The sequence below is a fragment of the Barbatula barbatula genome (genome assembly GCF_947034865.1).
Source record: "Barbatula barbatula genome assembly, chromosome: 16".
Lineage (NCBI taxonomy): Eukaryota > Metazoa > Chordata > Actinopteri > Cypriniformes > Nemacheilidae > Barbatula > Barbatula barbatula.
In genome coordinates, this window is record NC_136779.1 from 20,914,450 (window position 1) to 20,934,571 (window position 20,122).

A 20,122-nucleotide genomic window follows, 5' to 3' on the forward strand; every position below is an offset into this window, starting at 1 on the left:
ACCCAAGTACTAAATATGCCATTGCAACGAACATTTTCATCATTTATTTTGTTTCTTCAAAATAAATGTCACTTGCAATCTTATTTTGTTATCTAATACAATTACATTTTAAGTGTCTCTGTGCTTTTTTGGGGGTCACTGTATGTGACCAAAAGCATCTACAAGTGAGTGTTGTCAACATTTGTATCTGTGTGTGTGTATAGGTGTGTCTGTGATACCTGCAGGTATGCATGCAGTTTATATAAGTCTATGGGATTTTCCATGGATCTGTGAGACCAGAGATTGTTTCTCAGCAGGGTCAGCAGCCTTTATACTAAAGGTAAGTGCAAGCAAATATTATACTATATTTCAAATATTTTATCGTTATATTTGTTGCCTTAAATTTAGCTTTATACATTTTGTATATAATGAGTAATGAAGAATGACGTAAACTTTTTTAAGGTTCATTCATAAAACTTAAGCATTTGTTAAGTCTTTATATTACATATTTTAAATGTTTTCATGTATTAGTAGCAATATGAAATATGTATAAAATACACATTCGATTCAATTTAAAGAATTCATTTGCAAAAACAGATAACTCCGTTTTTGAAAATGTTCAAATACATTTTTTAATATGCCAAATAAACTGCAGTTAGTAATGATGAGTAACAATAACATGAGGATATCATGAGTTATCTGTTTTTGCAAATAAACTCTTCATTTGCAGCAACACTTTTCACAATGTGTGATGTTACAAAGCAGCTTTATAGTAAACTACATTTTAGCGCAAAAATACGATATAGAACAAAAAACTAAAATTGCATGTAAATAATATTAATACAATTATTATAAAAGAGGACCGTTTAAAAAAACATATCTCAATATCAGACAATACAATAACATACAAGTTCAAATTATAGCTTGATATGTGGATATGTGGTCACGCAGAATTTAATGTGAACTTTTGAATTCCAAAGAGACAGCATTGCCTGGACAATGTCAAGCACATGCCAAGACACGCACACACACACACACACACACACACATTGATACAGTTCATAATCCTGTTTCACAGACACACTCCCAAGTTTCCACATTTGTGACACACACACACCAATGATGTTTAGAGAGTAAACATGGGCTTTCATTTATCAGTCATCTCCGGACAGGAAACACAACACACACACATACTCGGTCATGCTGAGTGCCAGAGGTCTAGCCATCATGTTTGAGCTGTCGACATCGCTTTTTTGGACTATGTTAACAAGAAGAAGGACACTGATATGTCATGTGACATCTCGAGGGGAATTGCTGAATGGGTCCTCTTTGATAATTCGGTAGACTTTAATGAGTTTTCAGTTATATTTAGATGGATACTTCATCCAAAAATCCATTCCTTTATCATTTATTACAAACCTGTCTGACTTTCTCTCTCTCAGAACACAAGATATTGTGAAGAACATTTAAGTTCCATTGTATGACACAAAACCACAACAATTCCTCAAAACATCTTCTTGTGTGTTCCACAGAAGAAACGGTCATATATGTTTTGAATGACATGAGGGGGAAATAATTGATGACATAAATTAAATGAATTTTATTTTTGCGTGAATAGTCCCTTTATCCCAATTTAGTTTCTAGTGTTTTTCTAAGAATCCGTTTATATGAAATTCAAACAGATACAACTGTAAGAAATGGGTAGTGTAAAGATTTTATATTAAACTGTTTCTATTTTGAACATTTTATGAACTAAACAATTATTTAATATTATTCATTATAAACTCAGGAAAGTACAGAGATACCTGTGAAGGTGCGTTGTGTGAATATGTCGATTAAAGAAATTCTGCCAAAATAGATGTTCACTGTTACTTTGTATTGATTTATTCCATGTGATATATATGGTCAGGTCTACGTGAAGATGAACGAGAATTCAACTCAGCAAACTTATTGGCAGGAGATGGGCAGATGGATGGGCTACGAAGAGACATATGATGTGGAGGCCGGACGCTGGGGCCCGTCGCACATCTCGTATCTCACCTTCAAGAGCCTGGTGCAGTTACGCAGGACAATGAACACTGGTGAGACTAAAAAATTTCTGTGAGGGTATCAAACCTCTGGCCAAATGAATTGACATACACAATCAGCAAAATGATATGTTTTGAAAGATATTTAAGTATGACTAAGAGTCATTTAAACAGCACTGATATGGAATTGAAGAGGTTAGCATAATTTCTAGGAATTGCGGAATGTGAGCACGGATGTAACCACAGATCCCAAACAATAGATACAGTTTGTTTCATAAATAATAATCAAGAGCCTCACATAATGTCCTGCTAAACCAGTTAAACTGGTGTTCCCTAACTAGTGTTTGTGTTTAGAATTGCGGTAAATCTCAAAAGATCTTGCATGCTGCATTCTCTCTTTGACTTTACTCAAACTTACAGGATTCATTTCCCCTGTCAGTCATTAAGCTCTTTTCATAATGTCAGCAAATTGGTTTTGTCTGTGTGTCATCAGGTGTGGTGATGCTGGACAGAGAGGAGAAGATGCTCTCTAGCATCTTGGAGAAGATCGTGGATGCTCTGGTTGACCAAAGAGAGATCCTGGCAGGAGACAGAGAAAAGGTTTTTCAGGCATTAATGCACAAGCAAAGGTACACACATTTTACCTTACAAATGACTTAAAAAGACTCAAAGACATTTCTAAATACCAGCTAAATAGAGATCACTCTATCATAGAGGCTCTTTATCTCTGCAGTCAGTCAGTGGAGACCCAGCCTCTGGCATCAGGTGTGGAAATGGAAAAATTCTCAGTCACAGAGAAAGTAAGCAAAAACGTTACATAAGAACATATTGCTCTTCCCCTGATTTTGAATGTTTAAAATGTACTGATATGACTGATATGTTTTGTCTGTTTTGCTGTATTCTTGCCTAAAGAGAGACACAGCTGACAGTGCAGAGGCGTCTTTGGTGCTTGTAGGTGAGAATAATATTACCTGCAATTTCACAAAAGCTTTTACATTTGATGGTAGGTCAAAGTTGTGTCTCAAAGGACCATTGTGTAATTTGTAGTTTTTTGAAGCACTACAGAGACTGAGAGAGGTGTAAGATGTTGTCACGTTTTCGCTTTTTAACGTATTCACAATACGCGTTCTGTGGAGTAATTTGTCTGTTTAGGGATAGAAACAACATGGTGACATGGCAACAACATTGCTTGCAAGGGGACCCGTGGTGTATGTAGATAAAAATAGCTCATTCTAAGGTATTGAAAACGTTTCATTATATAAGGTATTTTTAAATCTCTGAACACATAGTCGTGTTATTGCATTTCTGTCAAGAGGTCCTCCAAACAAATTTGTTTTAAAGTATACAATAAATCCTTTTGACCTGACATGACATGACATGAAATGCAATTCATTATCTGCCATTTCGCATGCATACAATTAAAAAGTATTACTCACCTGAAGCTGTATGGCAATACTTGGCTCCTTGAAGAATTACAATATGAGTTCATTCCAATACGGCAGTGAAAAATGGTAAAGTGGTAAAGGAAACCCTAGATTTAGGCAAAATGTGTATAGCCCATCCCACATTTGCCAAATATTTTATTATGAATTTGGTTGTTCATGCAGCATAAAAATATTTGTCCAGAGAACTACTGTATGTTAAAGATCTTGCCATAAAATTTTTCAGAATATTTTTGGACTAACCTATTGAGTGGTATTTCAGTAATTCAGCGCCGCAATTACAGTACACTTTCAAAAAAATGACCCGAGCTGTCACTGGAGCGGTACCATAGAGTGCGTATTAGTACCTCAGGGGTACATATTAGGACCTTTTAAAAGGGTATTGCTTGGAAACATTTCAGACTATTTTTCCAACAGTACATTCTGGACAATTCGTAAATATTCGTTTTTATTTTGTGTGTGTTTGTGTGTAAGGTGCTCTGGAATTCCTGGAGAAGCCCACAGTGGCATTTATGCGTCTCCGGGATGGCGTTGTGTTAGAATCGGCCCTGGAAACCCGTGTGCCTGTGCGATTTATCTTCATCCTTATTGGCCCTTCTAAGAACGACATGGATTATCACGAATGTGGCCGGGCAATGGCAGCGCTTCTGGCTGATAAAGTAAGACCACAGACAACAGCTCAAATCCTTGCTGAAGATCATATGGAGAGAAGATCTTTTGATATGTTTGGCTGTTCTTTTCTTCTGCCTGTGATGTTTGTAAATCTATCTCCAGGTTTTTAATCAGGCAGCGTTTCAGGCTCAGAGTGACAGAGAGCTAACTGATGCTGTGACAGACTTCATGGACTGCTGTATAGTGATCCCTCCCACTGAGATTCCAAATGAGTCCATGCTCACGTCACTTATTCCCTTCCAAAAGAAACTCCTTCAGGAGAGACTCCGGCCCTCCGATCCCATCCTCCGCCTAGATGTCAAACCTCGCAAACGTAAGAACAAACACATACAATTACCTTTATCACAAACTTGAATGATATTTATACAATGTACAGTATGTGAAAATTACAAAAAGTATCAATCATCTATGGACAGTACATCAATCTTATTACTTGAGATGCACCGATATATCGGCCAATAATCAGTATCGACCGATAATTTAAAAATTAGGACAGGAAAAAGAGGACAGGAAAATGCATGGAATTTGTGTTCTGTATATTAAAAATAAAATGTCACCATTTTGACCACCAGTTTGATGTTCAAAATTATATGAATGAATAACATTCAGAAATTTAGAATAAATGTATCTCCCATAATAGTTATTACTCTAGAATACATGATTCTGATCATTTTGGGCAAATAATAATGAGGATAAATTGTCAAATGAATCCCTCCCAACCCTTTTTGTGAGTTTATTAATGAAAGACATAACATATATAATAATCTGGATTATGTCAAGATATCTGTTTGTTACTGTAGAACAAAGAGTTATAAAATTGTTTTGCAATAATCACCACTAGTCACAACACCAGAGCCCACAGATCTAACTTTATCTATCTTCCCAAAGCTTCGAAATGCTCAGTGCCTCCAGCAGAGGATCCTCTGGCCCGTACAGGCGTCCCATTCGGTGGCATGATCAGAGACTTCAGGAGGCGCTACAAACACTACACCAGTGACATCAAGGATGCCCTGAACATTCAGGTCGTGGCCGCAATCATCTTTATCTACTTTGCTGCGCTCTCGCCTGCCATCACCTTCGGAGGCCTCCTTGGTATGATCAGTATGATCCAGTTTGTCTTTGAAATCCAATCCAATCTGTAATATTCTTCTTTTAGAAAGTCAGAATCCAGAAAATCTATATCGGTTTTCAGTAAAAAAAGGATTTTGGCTGCATGTAAACAAAGCCAATGATGTTGATCTTGTCTTCTGAAACCGCAGCCAATATAATAGTGTTTGGCACACTTTTGCTCCTCTCTGCAGCTGATAAAGTGGAGAACATGATGGGCGTCTCAGAGCTGATGATCTCGACCTCAGTACAGGGGATCATTTTCTGTCTCATCGCAGCTCAACCTGTGCTAGTTGTTGGCTTCTCTGGACCTCTGTTGGTGTTTGAAGAAGCCTTTTTTACTGTGAGTCTCGCTCTACAACATTCACATGAAGACAAGAGACAAGTGTCTGTTCTGCTCATTTATATTCTCCCATCTTGCTTCTCCTCCCGCCTTAAGTTCTGTAAGTCTCAGGGTATCGAGTACATCGTAGGCAGAGTCTGGGTTGGGGCGTGGATGGTGGTCATCGTCGTGGCAATTGTTGCCGTAGAGGGAAGCTTCCTGGTGCGCTTCATTTCCCGCTTCACTCAAGAGATCTTCTCCATCCTCATCTCCCTCATCTTCATCTATGAGACTTTTGCCAAGCTTGGCAAGGTACACATCCTAAACAAGTGATCATTCATCCATTAAAAATTGTAATATACATTTGCTCTGAATTTAAAAAAAGTTTATTTAGTGATTCCTACACAAATAAGAATATTTGGTATTACGACCCGCAATGCACCGCATATTTAAACAGAATTTACAGTGTAACAAATTGTAACGTTAATGTACGTCTACCAGTACATATCTGTAGGTAAAGTTCTTTCAAATTAAAAAAATATTTATACTGTAGACGTATTTTAAAACTAAGGGGTAGCTATTTTAATATGACGTGGTATGCATGTTGTATGCTTAGCGTGAACACACACTAAAAATATTTATCACAATGTAACCATAAATAAGCTACTGTGGATATTAAGTATGTGGTTCTTATTTAGCAAACATGAAATAAGGGGATATTATGTGATGTGCAAACAAAGCAGCATGAAGGAAGCACACATACTGTCCGTCTACTGTAAACTTTTAGGATACATTTTTACATGATTGATTTTAGGATTGTTGGAGTTATTGTAATGAGCTTTAATGTGTAAAACCAATATTGATCAATGGTTCATTGCGGGCTATGCAGTAACCCAGGCAACAGGAAACAACAGAAGAACATTTTCTAAAAGTTAGAAACTTATTTATAGTAACATTAAAATAACCTTTTTCAACATTATATGTCATTGCTAAACAGTTTTAAATGCTATTCTTACATGGTTAGTGGAATATTTAAAATAGTCAGATTTAACATTTTCATACTGTAATCAGAACTTAAAAAACCAAAATCAAGTTTCATTTAATCAAGGTTTAAAATGAAATAATATTGATGACATTGAGCACAATGCATATCGTGCATAAAACAATTCTCTCTGTTTCATCCGCCATCAAAGGTTTTCATAGAACATCCTCTCATTCTGAATTACGATCATCTGAACAGTACAGCTGAAGACCCTTGGCACACTGTTGTCAGCCATCACAGACTCAAGGACAACTTTACAGGCAATGTGACTGTTTTGAGGGACGTTGTACACCGGGTGTATCCCAACACGGCTCTTCTGTCCATGTGTCTCATGTTTGGCTGCTTCTCCATAGCTTACTACCTACGCATGTTTAAGAATGGCTCATTCTTGCCAGGCAAGGTCTGTATGTATATCCAGAGATGGGCAGTATTTTAATTAAATGTATTGAAAATATTAAATTTGTACTTTCCTTAACCAAAAAAAGTCAAATGTAATGAAATACTTTGAGAGACTGTATTTTGTATTTTTAAATACTTAAAATACTTTCTTCACATATGTTGTTTTTTTCTTGCGTACAATAACTTTCATCACCAGGCAGGGGTGGCATGCCAGGATCTGGTGATCATACAGAGAAAAACACACCTTTTAATGAAGGACATTGTACTTTGTTTTAACCCCACAAGCTTTTCGCAGACAGCAAAAATTCTAAGATGTTTAGAAAACGTTTCTCACTTTCTTCTATGTAGATCTAACTCCATGGTTGCTCTTAATTAAATACATTTTTACAGCAGTCATTTGTATTTTATTAAAATACATTTGATGAGTAAGTATTTGTAATTTGTAGCCAAATACTTTTTGATGTATTTGCCCATCTCTAGTGTTTTTGAATATTGAAAATTTTTCATTGGCCAGCTTATTAATGTTGTTAATGTTTGTTGCACAGATTCGACGTCTTCTTGGTGACTTTGGTGTTCCCATTGCCCTTTTCCTTATGGTTGCTGTTGACATTAACATTCAGGATACATACACACAGGTGTGCGTGTCATTTAGTATTTAGTGTATGTTTCTTGACAATATGCAAGATCGATAAGCCTCTGCATAAATCTACAATGTTTCACTTAGAAATGGAATTTGATAACAATGAATAGATTCCTTGCTTGCAGTTATAGATAGACAATGAATAGGCACTTTTAGGGCACCAATTCAGGTCTTGTAAAGTTGCTATGTTGCCCTCTGACCTTTGACCTGTGTTACAGAAACTAGCGGTGCCTAAGGGTCTGCAGGTGTCCAACCCTAAGATGCGAGGCTGGTTCATCAACCCACTGGGCGAACACAAGTCCTTCCCTGTGTGGATGATGTTTGCCAGTGTTGTCCCAGCCATGTTGGTCTTCATCCTCATTTTCCTCGAGTCTCAGATCACGACGTGAGTGATGTTTTCTGAAGGAAGGTCATTGATCCGCTCCAGCCCATTTTCACATTAAATCATAGGATCGTGACCATTGTGACTATAACCAGGCGTGCACAAGTTCCTTAGCGGTGGAACATGACATCGGCCACACTAATGATTTAAATTAGATTTTTAGGGAAAACGTGTACTAATAAAATGTAATAAATTTCCTAAATGTAGTATAAATTACATAAAGCATATGCTAAATATGTACCAATGAAACTGTCGAACAAAAGTAACCATTCTGCGCAACGTGACCAAACTGCTTTCCTGTTTATATGTTTAATATACAATTATGCAAAGTGGAATTGAGACCAATCAGATTTCACAGTGGGCGGGGCTTCTCGGCCCAACGCATAAGAAACAGAAGTGCCCTGTTAGGACATAGCACCACAATCTCACAGCAATTCATACAATTTTATGAGGTTATTTCATTTTTACGTTTTAGTGTGATTTGTTTAATACGAAATAGCCACGTTGTAGAATAGTTACGAATGGATAATAATATGTTAAATAAGACATGAATGTTTTGGCAATAAGAATAAACTTAATTTCATTAGTCCTGTCACCTTTGCTAGCTTACAAAAGAAGGATTTGTTTAATGACTTCTTTCTAATAGAAAAAAAAGTCAAATTGAAGTCTTCTTTTTGTGTAGTTGTGTACTCAAGAGTTTACAACTGATAAGATTAAAGTATACTTAAAAATATACTTTTATAAATAAAATGAAATAGTAAACAAAGCCAAATAGTATAAAAAGTACACTTGCATGTGAACTAGAACTACAACTTGGCTTATATATCTACTATTTATTTAGAATCTTAGTTTAATGTTTTCAAAGATATTGACGGAAAACTTTCTTTTTTTGCTTGATCTCTCTTTAAAAGGCTCATTGTGAGTAAACCAGAGAGAAAAATGGTCAAGGGTTCTGGTTTTCACATGGACCTTCTTATTCTGGTGAGCATGGGGGGTCTTAGTGCCATATTTGGCGTTCCCTGGCTGAGCGCTACCACCGTACGCTCCGTATCCCACGCCAACGCCCTCACCATCATGAGCAATGCTCCGAAGCCTGAGATTGAGAAGGTTCTGGAACAAAGAGTCAGTGGTGTAGTAGTGGCCTTGCTTGTTGGTACGTAGAACAGTCTTGAAATATCAGCACATCGTTCTTATACTTCTTCTCCTGAGGTCAGCAAGAAAAGGTACATTAACCTGTCTGCAGGTCTGTCCATCCTCATGGAGCCCATTCTAAAAATGATTCCGGTCACAGCTCTGTTCGGGATCTTCCTTTACATGGGAATCACATCCCTCAGTGGGATCCAGCTGTGGGATCGAATGCTGTTGCTCCTCATCCCGAAAAAGTATCACCCCAATGAACCCTACGTTACAAGAGTAAGTTTGGACACACTGTTGGAATATTATGCAGTCCTGATGACAGAATGTCATATGCTGTGACCGCTTGTGCGTGTAGCGGGCTGATGGTGGTCTCTGGTTCCCCCTGCAGGTCAGCACCTGTAAGATGCACGTGTACACTGCTATACAGATTGGATGTTTGGTCGTCCTGTGGATAGTCAAGTCAAGCCCTGCATCACTGGCTCTGCCCTTTATCCTCATTCTTACCATCCCTCTGCGCATGTTCATGACTGGACGACTGTTCACTGAGATAGAGATGAAATGTGTAAGTACCACGAGATTATAGTTGTCACTATTTGCTCATTTTTGTCGTTCCAAACGTTCAAAAATAAAAAATGTTTTAGCAAAATTTGGCATGCTGTTCTTCGTAATTCAATAAAAATGAATGCGGTAAAGATACCATCGAGCTCTAAAGCTATATTCATGGGCTATATTCTAACTCTTATGATGCCACAAGATAGTTTTATGGGAGGAACGGAAAATAGTTATTGTGCATTTCTGGTTTTGTGCTGGGTTTATGATTTCAGACTTTTGATTTTTTGGGGGCGTACTTGTTCTTTGTTTCTGACTTTCTCAATTGGTATTTTCAATATAGCTCGACGCTGATGATGCCAAAGTGACGTTTGAGGAGGAGCCGGGAGTGGACATGTACAATGAATCTCAGATGCCACTGTAGATGCTTCCATCTGCCGTCACTCATTTCATCTCTTTGTGTGATCAAAGGCCATCGACACATGCAATTCTGTAGTTCTCACCTCCTTTGTTTATGTTTTCTCACTGACAAATAAGACAAAATGTTTTTAAATAATGTTCTTGCATTTTCACCACCAACCATTAAGCATGTTGCAACTTCCTCAAATTAGTTTCATAACATAAAACATGGCGCTCTTATTTGTTTGTGTAAATATTTTTATTGCCCACATTTTTGATTTTGCAGTGGCATGGCTAAACATCAGTTAAATAAGGGTAGTGCCATATCGGGACAGTGTCCATTTTTGTTTTTTCAATTAAAATGAAGGAACCGACAATACAAAAACACATGTGCAATAAAATAACATATAAAATCAAATGTGTGTGCTAGTTTGAGAGATTTTGAGAAATGCGTTTCTTTTTACTAATGATCCAAGATCTGGTTTTAGTTCTTAGGGACTTTTGACTTAGCCGAAGCCTGGTTTCTTCTTGTCTTACAGATATTGAGCTCCACGCAGTTCCCCTCACAACAACCAAATTGCTTCAAAAAGCCATGATCTCAAAGAGTGTAATATCAGTGGATCTGGTCTGTGGTCCAGACTTTGTTATTTCCATAGGACACATTATCCAGCAGCAGTACGAGGAGGAACAGGTGCTGGAGAAGTGCACAGAATGTTCGAGTCTTTCTTTATTTACCCCAATACCCACACGTTGTACTTGTCCGATTAAAGGAAGGTTGGATGTGGTTTTATATGAGCAAATACAGTTTTACAGTGATTATATTATCTGACTGCAGTCGTAAGGAAAACACAAGCTGTTCTGGTGAAGTTTGGATGAACACTTTACCTTCTCATGAGGGACAATGCACATGCATCAGCAAGGATTTATTAATGGTACTGTAACTTCTTTAATCCAGTGGTTCATAGAAATCTTTAAAGACCATTTAACACATGGTTGCACAATGCTGCCAGGTATTGGCTATTTAACTTTCATCATTCGCTGCTATTACAAAGGAGTGTGGCTGCAGTAATCTCATGAGGGACTTCAGAATGCAGATAACATATAAAATTTAATATTACTTTTTATTCATTTATGTTTTTACAGCCCTGTAAAAAAGCATTTCTCAACACTACCCATTTTGGACCTCTCACTTACAGGAACGGTTAAATATTTACTTCATTAATGTTTTAGCAATTTTGTTGTGTGCTTTAGTCACCTAGATAAAGATCATGGATAAACTCTGCCTTTTCAGGAATGGCCAATTCCTAGAGAAACTAGAGTGCACTGGTCCGACCAGTCTCACCAAAAAACCATTAGACATCTGCATCCCACACCGGACACTGCTGCCACAATTCGGACCAGATCCATAAGCATTAGCCTGGCTTCCAGTTATATAGAATACAAATACTAATTCTGCACTATAAATCATGTGGCCTACAATCTAAACGCACTGCGGTTATGTTTTCAAATAGATAAAAAAACAATGAGATCATTAAGGTCAGCAGAATTATAAACCAAGCATGGTGATACAGAGTTTTGCTCCTCGACCACATGCAGCTGGAACCAGCATACAGAAGAAGTCAGATGAGTTTCAGTCCAAATACATCCATTTACCTGTGCATTTATTGTCTGAGCAATATATTACCTTCGTTCTCATTTCGCTGCTTTGCACACATTTAAATACATTTTTAAAAGTAAACTTTTATTTCTTTTCTCCTTGCCTGTCTAAAGCACTTTGAACTTAAACATGACTTAAAAATAAGAAATTATATTATGTTATGTACAGTATATATAATATCGTATATATACACCCGATGGCTCTAGTAGCCTACTTTTTGTCAGTCGACTGAGCTATACAGCAAAACATATTCCAGTGGAAGGTGAGGGATTTTCAAAACGATTCTAATATTAGTTTACGTAGAGTTTCATTCTATCATCATGTTAAAAACAAAGCAAGAAACATTAACATATGAATCTATCGTGTCTTTCAAATATTCTAAGTGTCGTTAAGCCTCCGGTTCATCCTCCGCGGAAGAGGTCGTTCAGTCTTTCCAGCTCTTTGCAGTTATCCATGGTCATGAGCTCAGCCTTCTTCCGTAGTCGCTCATCCCTGTACACTTTAGCAGCATACATCAGATCCGTTTTCGTCTGCCTTTCCTTCCAGCAGTTGTTGCGCACGTTGGAAACGTAGTCTTCCTCCACACTCTTCTCGATCTTCAGCAAGTCTGAGCCCTTGAACTCAGATTTAAAATCTCGGGTGACATAATAGTCTACATGCAGATTCTCAGTTTGTCTCTTAATAGTCTGTCCAGTGGACGGTCTGGAGTACAGACTATAGGGCGGCGTGGACACCAGCAGCTGGCTGAGAACCGACACCAAGATCAGCACAACGATGGGCATCAGTTGAATAAACATGGAGAAGCCACCTTCTCTCCGTTCCTCCGCTCTCTCTCTGGTTTGGTCCGTCTGGCGACTAAAATGTGCTCTGCCGTTGGTGAACGTGTGCGTGCTCTGTGAAGGGAAGACGCCCCCGAAGAACATGTTGAAAAGATCTTCGGGTGTAATATCAGCCTCGAAGCCTCGGTGGAAGTCAAAGTTTCCTTGAGAGCTGTGACTTGGGCTGCTGGGTTCGTTTCCACCATACTCATCGTACTGCTTTCTCTTGTCTGGGTTGCTGAGCACCGCATAGGCATTTCCGATCTTCTTGAAGGCTTCTGTCGCTCCTGGCGTGTGATTTTTATCAGGATGGAACTTTAAAGCCAGTTTCCTATAGGCCTTTTTTAGTTCCTCATCACTGGCATCTTTACTGATACCCAGTACCTCATAGAAATCCTTACATCTCTTTATCCTCTGTACCCCTTCAGTCTGCTCCTTGGTAAATGTTTTACTTGAATCACCAGCTCCCGAGTCCTGTTTCTGTGTCTCGTGTTGGGTTTGGGTTTCTGGCTGTGCTCCATTGGCTCGTTTTCTGCCAGTCCCGGCTGTACTTTCATTCCTTAGCAACGCTTCCAGCAATATTTTGGCTTTCTGGGTCGGATACAGTTTTTCTGCTTTAATGAGGAACTTCAAAGCCTTCTCTTTATCGCCATCTTCGAGGGCTCTGGTGGCGATTTTCATGCATTTTTCAGCTTCGTCCCGGTTTCCTTCCATCGTTTCTGTTTCTTTTGCTTCTTCCTCGACTCAACAGAGGTTCGCGAACTAAAGTGTCGCCTCAGCGCCCTCTGCTGTTAGCTGCCAGGTGCCGCATTGGCGCCAAAGTCCCTAAACAAAAGTCTTCGCACTCGCCATCCACATTGTCTCCTCTGCGACTGCGAGACAGCTATTTCAGTCATACGAGATCCTTAAAATCGCTCGCTCAGGTCACAATAAAACAACAGCAGCTCCCGGTATTAAATATAACCTGGTATCAATAGCACTAGAAATTATGTCACACTTAAATGCAACTCTTTGTGCCCTCAGAGAACCGTTAGACGATTGGATGGATTGATGACTGGGTCCTTTTACATGATCGTGGGACTTCCATTGCTAAAGTATTGCACTTTTGCGTATGCATAGCAACTAAAGTATAAGGACTTACATACTGTGTATAGTCTTGAGTTAGCGCCCTCTGTCGGATCTGGTTAATCGATTGAGCGGTCCGGGAATCAGGATGGATCGATGAGGATTGATTAACCGGGTCTGATCGAGGGGAAATGGAAGTCTGCAGGCGGAGGATAAGAGATTCAGCGATGAATGTGGAACTTTGGTTTTGTCTGTGAGGAAGCGTTGTAAGGGAAATGTCTGTATGAGCCTCACATTATCGGGACAAAGAACGGGCGGATTTCAATCAAATTAAAACATATATCGATTCGATCCGATGAGAAGCTACAGCCAGTACAGCGAACAGACCGAAAACACCAACAACCTTCACCCCAGAGCTGGTAAGTAAAAACATGCACTAAAATTCTCGAAATCACGCCAGGATCTAGATCACGTCGTTTCCCAGACGATTTAAGGGCGTAACGTCTTATACGTCGGTCTAATGTAAGGCGGTGTATGGTGTTGAATGCATCAATAATCATTTGGGGGATCTGTGTAATGCCTTTTTAACAGCAATCGTGTTTACTGATCAATATTGTGTTTGTGATCTCATTCAAGTAAACATCGGAGTTTAATCGTCTCTTGTTGAATCTTTGTATTTCACCCTGCATTGCCATTCAAGTCTTTGAGAGATACGTTACGATGTCGCGATTTCTCGGTTCATCGACGACGATGTTACATAGACAGTTGCTGCGTGTTACTTGTGTGTTACAAATTCTGAAATAAGTGCGATTTGCCGTGTAAAAATGTGTTATTGAACGTAATGCAACGACATCTCGGCGCATTCATTCTCTTATTGTATTACTGCAGCACCGTTTATTAGGAATACATTTATTAGGAGTTAAAATGAGGATGACTCTTGTTTTGTAAGCATTGTTTGATGGTAATATATTGCTGTCTCATGTCCTCTTTGTTTGGGTTGTTGTTCCAGTGTCTCCTCAGCCTGTGACTGCTGCACTACAGCATGTAGACAGCAGTTCATTCTCCTGCAGCTTTTGCAAATGAAAATGGAGGACGTGTCTCTGTCCAGTATGGACAACAGTAAGATGGAGGTGCCTTACGTGTTTTCTTTATCTCAACATTCAGATTTGTTTTCTTAACAATTGTGTTGTGTAAATAAATGTATATTCATGCGTGCATTGTACGTTCTCCACAGGGCTTTGCTCAAGAGATCCTGTCTGACCTGGTGGAAGACGCCTGTTTGGGTCTTTGTTTTGAGGTGCACAGGGCTGTCAAACAAGGATACTTTTTCGTGGACGATACAGACCAGGATAGTATGAAGGACTTCGGTGAGAGTCTGGTACAATGGAATCGTTCAACCAAAGTCATGAAAATGCTCGCATACTGTATTCACTGTCATGCCACACCAGATGTATATGACTTCCTTACTTCAGCCGAGCACAAAAAAAATGTGTTTTATATCAAAAGTATGTAGTGTTAGTTTCCTATACAGGTTTCGAAATTGCAAAGCTAAAAAAAGCACACGCATCCATCATTTAAACAATCCGTATGACCCAATGGGTTCTAAGTTGTCTACTGCCGTGAATGATTTTGAGCATTTCAAGCTACAATAGTAATGTTTTCATTCACAAACCTATCAATTTGCTTTAAAATACATGTCTGACCCTGGACCACAAACCTGCCATATGGGTAAATTTTTTAAATAGAGATTTGTACATAATCTGTAGGCTACATAAATACAGCTTACTAAATACGCCGTAATAACGTTGTGGAGAGTAGATGAACCCAAAAGCATAAATTCTAAGCTTTACATAGATACCAAATTGAGTGGGTAATTCCCAAAGAGCGGGCCGCAGCAAGCAAAGTTTGTTGGCGTGTTTCCATTCATTTTTGTTCTGGATTTTGCTGCATCCACTCACAACTATAAATTAAGTTTTGATATCGGTCAAGGAAAGTGTTTCAGCCATGTGCCTTAATAAACTTGAACTTCTGAGGTGGCTTCAAGGGAATTTTTTAATCATTTAAAATGACAAAAGTAGATTGTAGTGTCAAGCTCCAAAGAGAACAGAACATTTCATTTCTATTTTTCTTTTAAAGCTATAAGGTAGCTTTGTATAAAGGGGTCTGAAATGTTAGTTATTTTTGTCTGATAATCTAAACTATCACTCCGCTGTCCACTTTGCCTTTTGTAGAAATTGTGGACCAGCCTGGAGTAGACATTTTTGGGCAAGTGTACAACCAGTGGAAAAACAAAGAGTGTGTGTGTCCCAACTGCAACCGCAGCATTGCTGCGTCTCGCTTTGCTCCACACCTGGAGAAATGCCTCGGGATGGGCCGCAACAGCAGTCGCATTGCCAACCGCAGGTACAGTTAATGACCGTCGTCATCACTGCAAAGCTCTTGACTTTACTGTATGTTTCATAAAGATGCTGCTTGATCCGCAGGCAAATGTTCATCAAAAAGATAGTGTCGCGGGACTGTGGTAGCAATATGATGTAATGTATTATGTTTTTGTCTCCCCTTATTCAGAATTGCAAGCGGCAACAACACAAACAAATCAGAGAGCGATCAAGAGGACAATGATGATGCAAACGACAATGATTGGTCTTATGGCGCAGAAAAGAAAGGTGAGATAGTTGTGCATCCGTCTTAAATTGTAATCTTAGTTTTGTGGACTATAGTGGAAGTATTAGGTGGCTAAACCAGATTTCTAGAATAATTTTTCATAGAAGCCGAGATCCCCTGGAAGACCCCCCATAATTGATCCTAGCTACATAACTAAACAATTATTTAAAAAAAAGGTTTTTGGACCGATTCAAACTTTAAATTTTCCAAACAGATTGTAATAGACACAGACACAGATGCTGTGTCTGAAATCACATACTGTGACAGTACGTTCTGAATTTGAATAAGTACCTACCTATCGGCCGTTTAAACAGTACGTTCTATATAATATGAGTGGGAGTAGTATGAATACATTTCGGACATCTGCCATGTTTTATGGTCATGGGACCCGTATGCTCTTTGACCTATGACGTATTAACAACAACCTACATGGAGCGTTGATAAAAAACATAATTCAATTCAATTCAGTTTTATTTATATAGCGCTTTTCACAATGTTTCATTGTTGCAAAGCAGCTTAACACGAAGAAAGCCACAAAAAAAAGTTAGTTTTAGGATTAAAATAACAAGGGTCCATAATTCAGTCACGAGAAATTCATTAATTGGCACTTACATTGAAAACGGACGTCCTCCCTTTTTTGTTTTCTGCTATATTTATTTGATTTACTTTTAAATTTGACCGTTTCTCAGCTCCTGTGGCATCATGGGTAAGAGAAGTGTCCATACGATCCACACTCACACATTTCGGCGGAAGTAGTAGACCATCCGGCTATTTCTCGCCTACTGTTTTTTGCATACTGAGGTTTAGGATATACTATTCATGACTATATAGTATGGAAGTTGGTGATTTCGGACGCATCATATTAACTTCCCACACTGTTGTCATGGGCACTGTACAGTCGATTTAATAGAACCAGTGCAACTGCTGAAAAAATAATTTTATTGGTGTATTGATAATTGTATCGGATTCATGTCATTAAACATACTGACGTTTTGTTTTCCAGCCAAGAAGAGAAAGTCAGATAAGGTATTTTTACAATCTTTGAAACAACCTGTATCTTTGGTAAGTTTTCTCACTTAGATGACCTTTCCATATTGATAGTCACACGTTATGTAGGGCTAGCTTTTTAAAGGCTGTAGAATGCACAATGTTTTTGTTTATGGACTACAGGGTGTAAATTAATTTATTTTCATTTGCTTTTCAAGTGCACTGCATGCAAATGTTTGATGTTTCATTTCTTTCTGTACAGAATCCAAATTCACCGAGAAGATCCAAATCGATGAAACATAAAAATGGTAAGTATGAGCGTTTAACACAAACAGACTGTGAGATTCGAAAAGAAGAATTGTGTGCATTGTAACATCGTCTACAAAGTGCAATTAGCATGTTTAAAGTACACCGTAAAACCACGGCATTTACCTTTAATTGAACAAATAAATCAAGATATGCCCCCAAAAGACATTCGATTATTTTGGCTGACGAGTTATAGTTGCTTTAAAATGACTGAATGGAAGCCTACATCTGTCTATTTTGCATCAAGTACGGGTCATTCACAAAGGACAGATTTTCGTGTGATGTCTTTGTATTATATGCATATTTCTCATTTGTTTATCCATGTACATTTAGCCTGATGCCTCTGGCTGATACGTATCGATGACGAGAGCCGCAATTTTCTCAGATGGTAGAAAATTCTTTATTTACATATGTTCAGGCGCATGATTGATTTAAGCATGCTAAAATGTTGAGTTGAATGCGTAATGCAAGTTCAAAAACGTACTACAGCGCATTACTGCAGATGCAGAAAGATGACATTATAGATTACTTTTCTTTTTTTTCCTTTGAAGCTTTGCTGGGTCCTAAGCGCCACATGGAGAACCAAGATAGCTCCTGCGTGTTGCTAAGAGACGAGACATTTTCTCAATAATGCTGTTGGAATCAGAAGTCACGTGATCGCAGCCTGAATTGCGTGAGCTTAATTATGCTGATCAACGGGGGAGACATGGACTAATTCTTCTGACATTCAGTTTACATTTTTTCTTATTTTTACTTATTTTCTTCTTTAGGAATATTTGCACATGGGTGGTCTCCTTAAAACAACACGTTTAGGATAGAGGAACTTGCGTTATTCTCTCAGGGAGGAAGTTCAAACTCGTCATCTTATCGGCAGACAGAAACAGCTGAGCATAGAGTCACAGATGATGGGCCTTTCCCATTACAAAGAAACAGGATTCTTTCTAAAATAAAAATTCTATCCATATACAATGTATAATTATACCTTCGCATATCAGTGCCCTCTTATTCTAGGGGATGTTGAAGCAATTAAAATATATTGTGCAAGGTTATTAGCATGCGCATCCAGATTAGTAATCAATGTCAACAATTTCCCATCAGGTTACTTATTGTACTGTTTGTTATTATTGAATTGTATTGAAAATCATGATCTAGTAAAGTATATTCTTTTCTCTGTAGTTCCGATAGCCAAAGTGTGGTACAATTGTACTGTATGTTACTCTAGTCCTCTAGCACATCATCATCATACTACATGTTTTCCAATGGTAAGTTATTGGTTAAAAAGAGAACAGAGGTTGGTAGTCTCCAAAAAAAAAAAGATGTAATCATGACTTGAGAGTATCTTTATCAGTGTAATTGTTTTCTTTTTGTATTTCTTATGTATTAGATGTTTACAGTGTAATGTGTCCTGTGCGGTCTCACCTTGTGTTCCTGTGTATATATTTGACTAGATGAAAAATGCTGCTATCCTCACCATGAGTCATTGGCTTATGGGCATGTAATAAAAGATCTCAGAACATGCATCATGTGTGCTACAGAAAAAATATCTCTGGGTGTTGTGTCTTATCTTGCAGATTTAAAGGTATTTTTAGTTTTCATGTTTTTTTTAAGAATTGTAAGCAGAGCCTAGTGTGTGGGATGGTGTATCCCACAATGCAGCAAACCTTTAACTGCTATGTCACAAATTGTCTGTCCTCAAAAGACTTGAAATTTCTGCGGTCCATTGTTGGCTTTTTTGTCTTAAACGCTTGCATCCATTATAAAAAAGTAGTTTTCAATTATTATAGAACCTTTGCGTAATCACTCCTTATTTAAACTCAAGGGATTTGAAAGATTGAATTGGTTAGAAATAAGCATTGGGCAATAAATCTATCTTTGTGGTTAAGAAACGAAAAAATGAATGATGTCAACTGAAAATAAAACCAATAAGGAACTCCGTTTAGTTTGCTATATTTCTACTCGCATTAATAAGAATTCGCATATATCAATCTAAATATATTGTGATCAAATCTAGTTGAGTATCTTAATACTTTAACTATACTATAGTATACTACTTATTAACATAAGGGAATTAACATTGAATAACAACCTAATTGGGGGAGGTACTTATTATTTTTTCTTAATGATTTATTTTACGAAACGAGTGAAATCTGACCTAAACCTTTACTTATGTTTAGGTCGCAAAGGCCTTTGAGGTGGATTCTTTTTATTTTCATTAGAAACTTACATTTTTATGAGGCTATAAAACATTTGTTTGATTGAAAATGTATGCATAAACATAACAATGGTCACTAGACGCATATCCTGTGTCCTTATTATCAATTCTTGTTTTAATACACATTGATTATTAAACCAATTTCAGTAGCAGCTTTTGCATGTAGAACTACTTCTGGCGCCTACCCGGAGGATTCTCGTGAATTTATTTGGCAACATAGAGGGAGGGGATTTGACAAGACGCACGCGAATTCATGCAGCTTTGCGCAGACTAATCGTTCAATGACATCACAGTATCGCGACAGCGAGTCAAATTC

At 38.1% G+C, this 20,122-nt stretch overlaps 3 protein-coding genes across 10 annotated transcripts; 2 read left to right on the forward strand and 1 right to left on the reverse strand.

The window, feature by feature from the left end:
- The first annotated feature begins 258 nt into the window (after positions 1–258).
- On the forward strand, positions 259–10,894 carry slc4a1b (solute carrier family 4 member 1b (Diego blood group)). The gene is made up of 17 exons (XM_079476919.1): positions 259–319; positions 1,889–2,060; positions 2,500–2,635; positions 2,740–2,806; positions 2,919–2,961; positions 3,923–4,107; positions 4,223–4,433; positions 5,009–5,212; positions 5,422–5,570; positions 5,667–5,861; positions 6,743–6,991; positions 7,536–7,625; positions 7,849–8,015; positions 8,924–9,165; positions 9,256–9,425; positions 9,538–9,711; positions 10,042–10,894. The coding sequence occupies exons 2-17, from the start codon at positions 1,901–1,903 to the stop codon at positions 10,120–10,122; spliced, it is 2,523 nt and encodes an 840-aa protein (XP_079333045.1). The 5' UTR covers positions 259–319; positions 1,889–1,900; the 3' UTR covers positions 10,123–10,894.
- dnajb14 (DnaJ heat shock protein family (Hsp40) member B14) lies at positions 10,351–13,330 on the reverse strand. The gene has a single exon (XM_079476922.1). The coding sequence runs from the start codon at positions 13,284–13,286 to the stop codon at positions 12,156–12,158; it is 1,131 nt and encodes a 376-aa protein (XP_079333048.1). The 5' UTR covers positions 13,287–13,330; the 3' UTR covers positions 10,351–12,155.
- A 375-nt stretch (positions 13,331–13,705) lies between these two features.
- On the forward strand, positions 13,706–19,388 carry atxn7l3b (ataxin 7 like 3b). Of its 8 annotated transcripts, none has more exons than XR_013787785.1 (10): positions 13,706–14,056; positions 14,647–14,767; positions 14,872–15,004; positions 15,869–16,040; positions 16,206–16,303; positions 17,305–17,363; positions 17,551–17,596; positions 17,928–17,982; positions 18,146–18,267; positions 18,365–18,898. XR_013787785.1 is itself a non-coding variant. In XM_079476924.1 (9 exons), the coding sequence occupies exons 2-8, from the start codon at positions 14,717–14,719 to the stop codon at positions 18,223–18,225; spliced, it is 639 nt and encodes a 212-aa protein (XP_079333050.1). In that variant the 5' UTR covers positions 13,706–14,056; positions 14,647–14,716; the 3' UTR covers positions 18,226–18,267; positions 18,365–19,129. The 8 variants fall into 8 exon arrangements, 4 of the variants coding, with proteins under 4 accessions (XP_079333050.1, XP_079333049.1, XP_079333051.1 ...); XR_013787787.1 differs by having other exon boundaries at positions 13,731–14,056; positions 17,305–17,327; positions 18,365–19,129; XR_013787784.1 differs by having other exon boundaries at positions 18,146–19,129.
- The last annotated feature ends 734 nt before the right edge of the window (positions 19,389–20,122 follow it).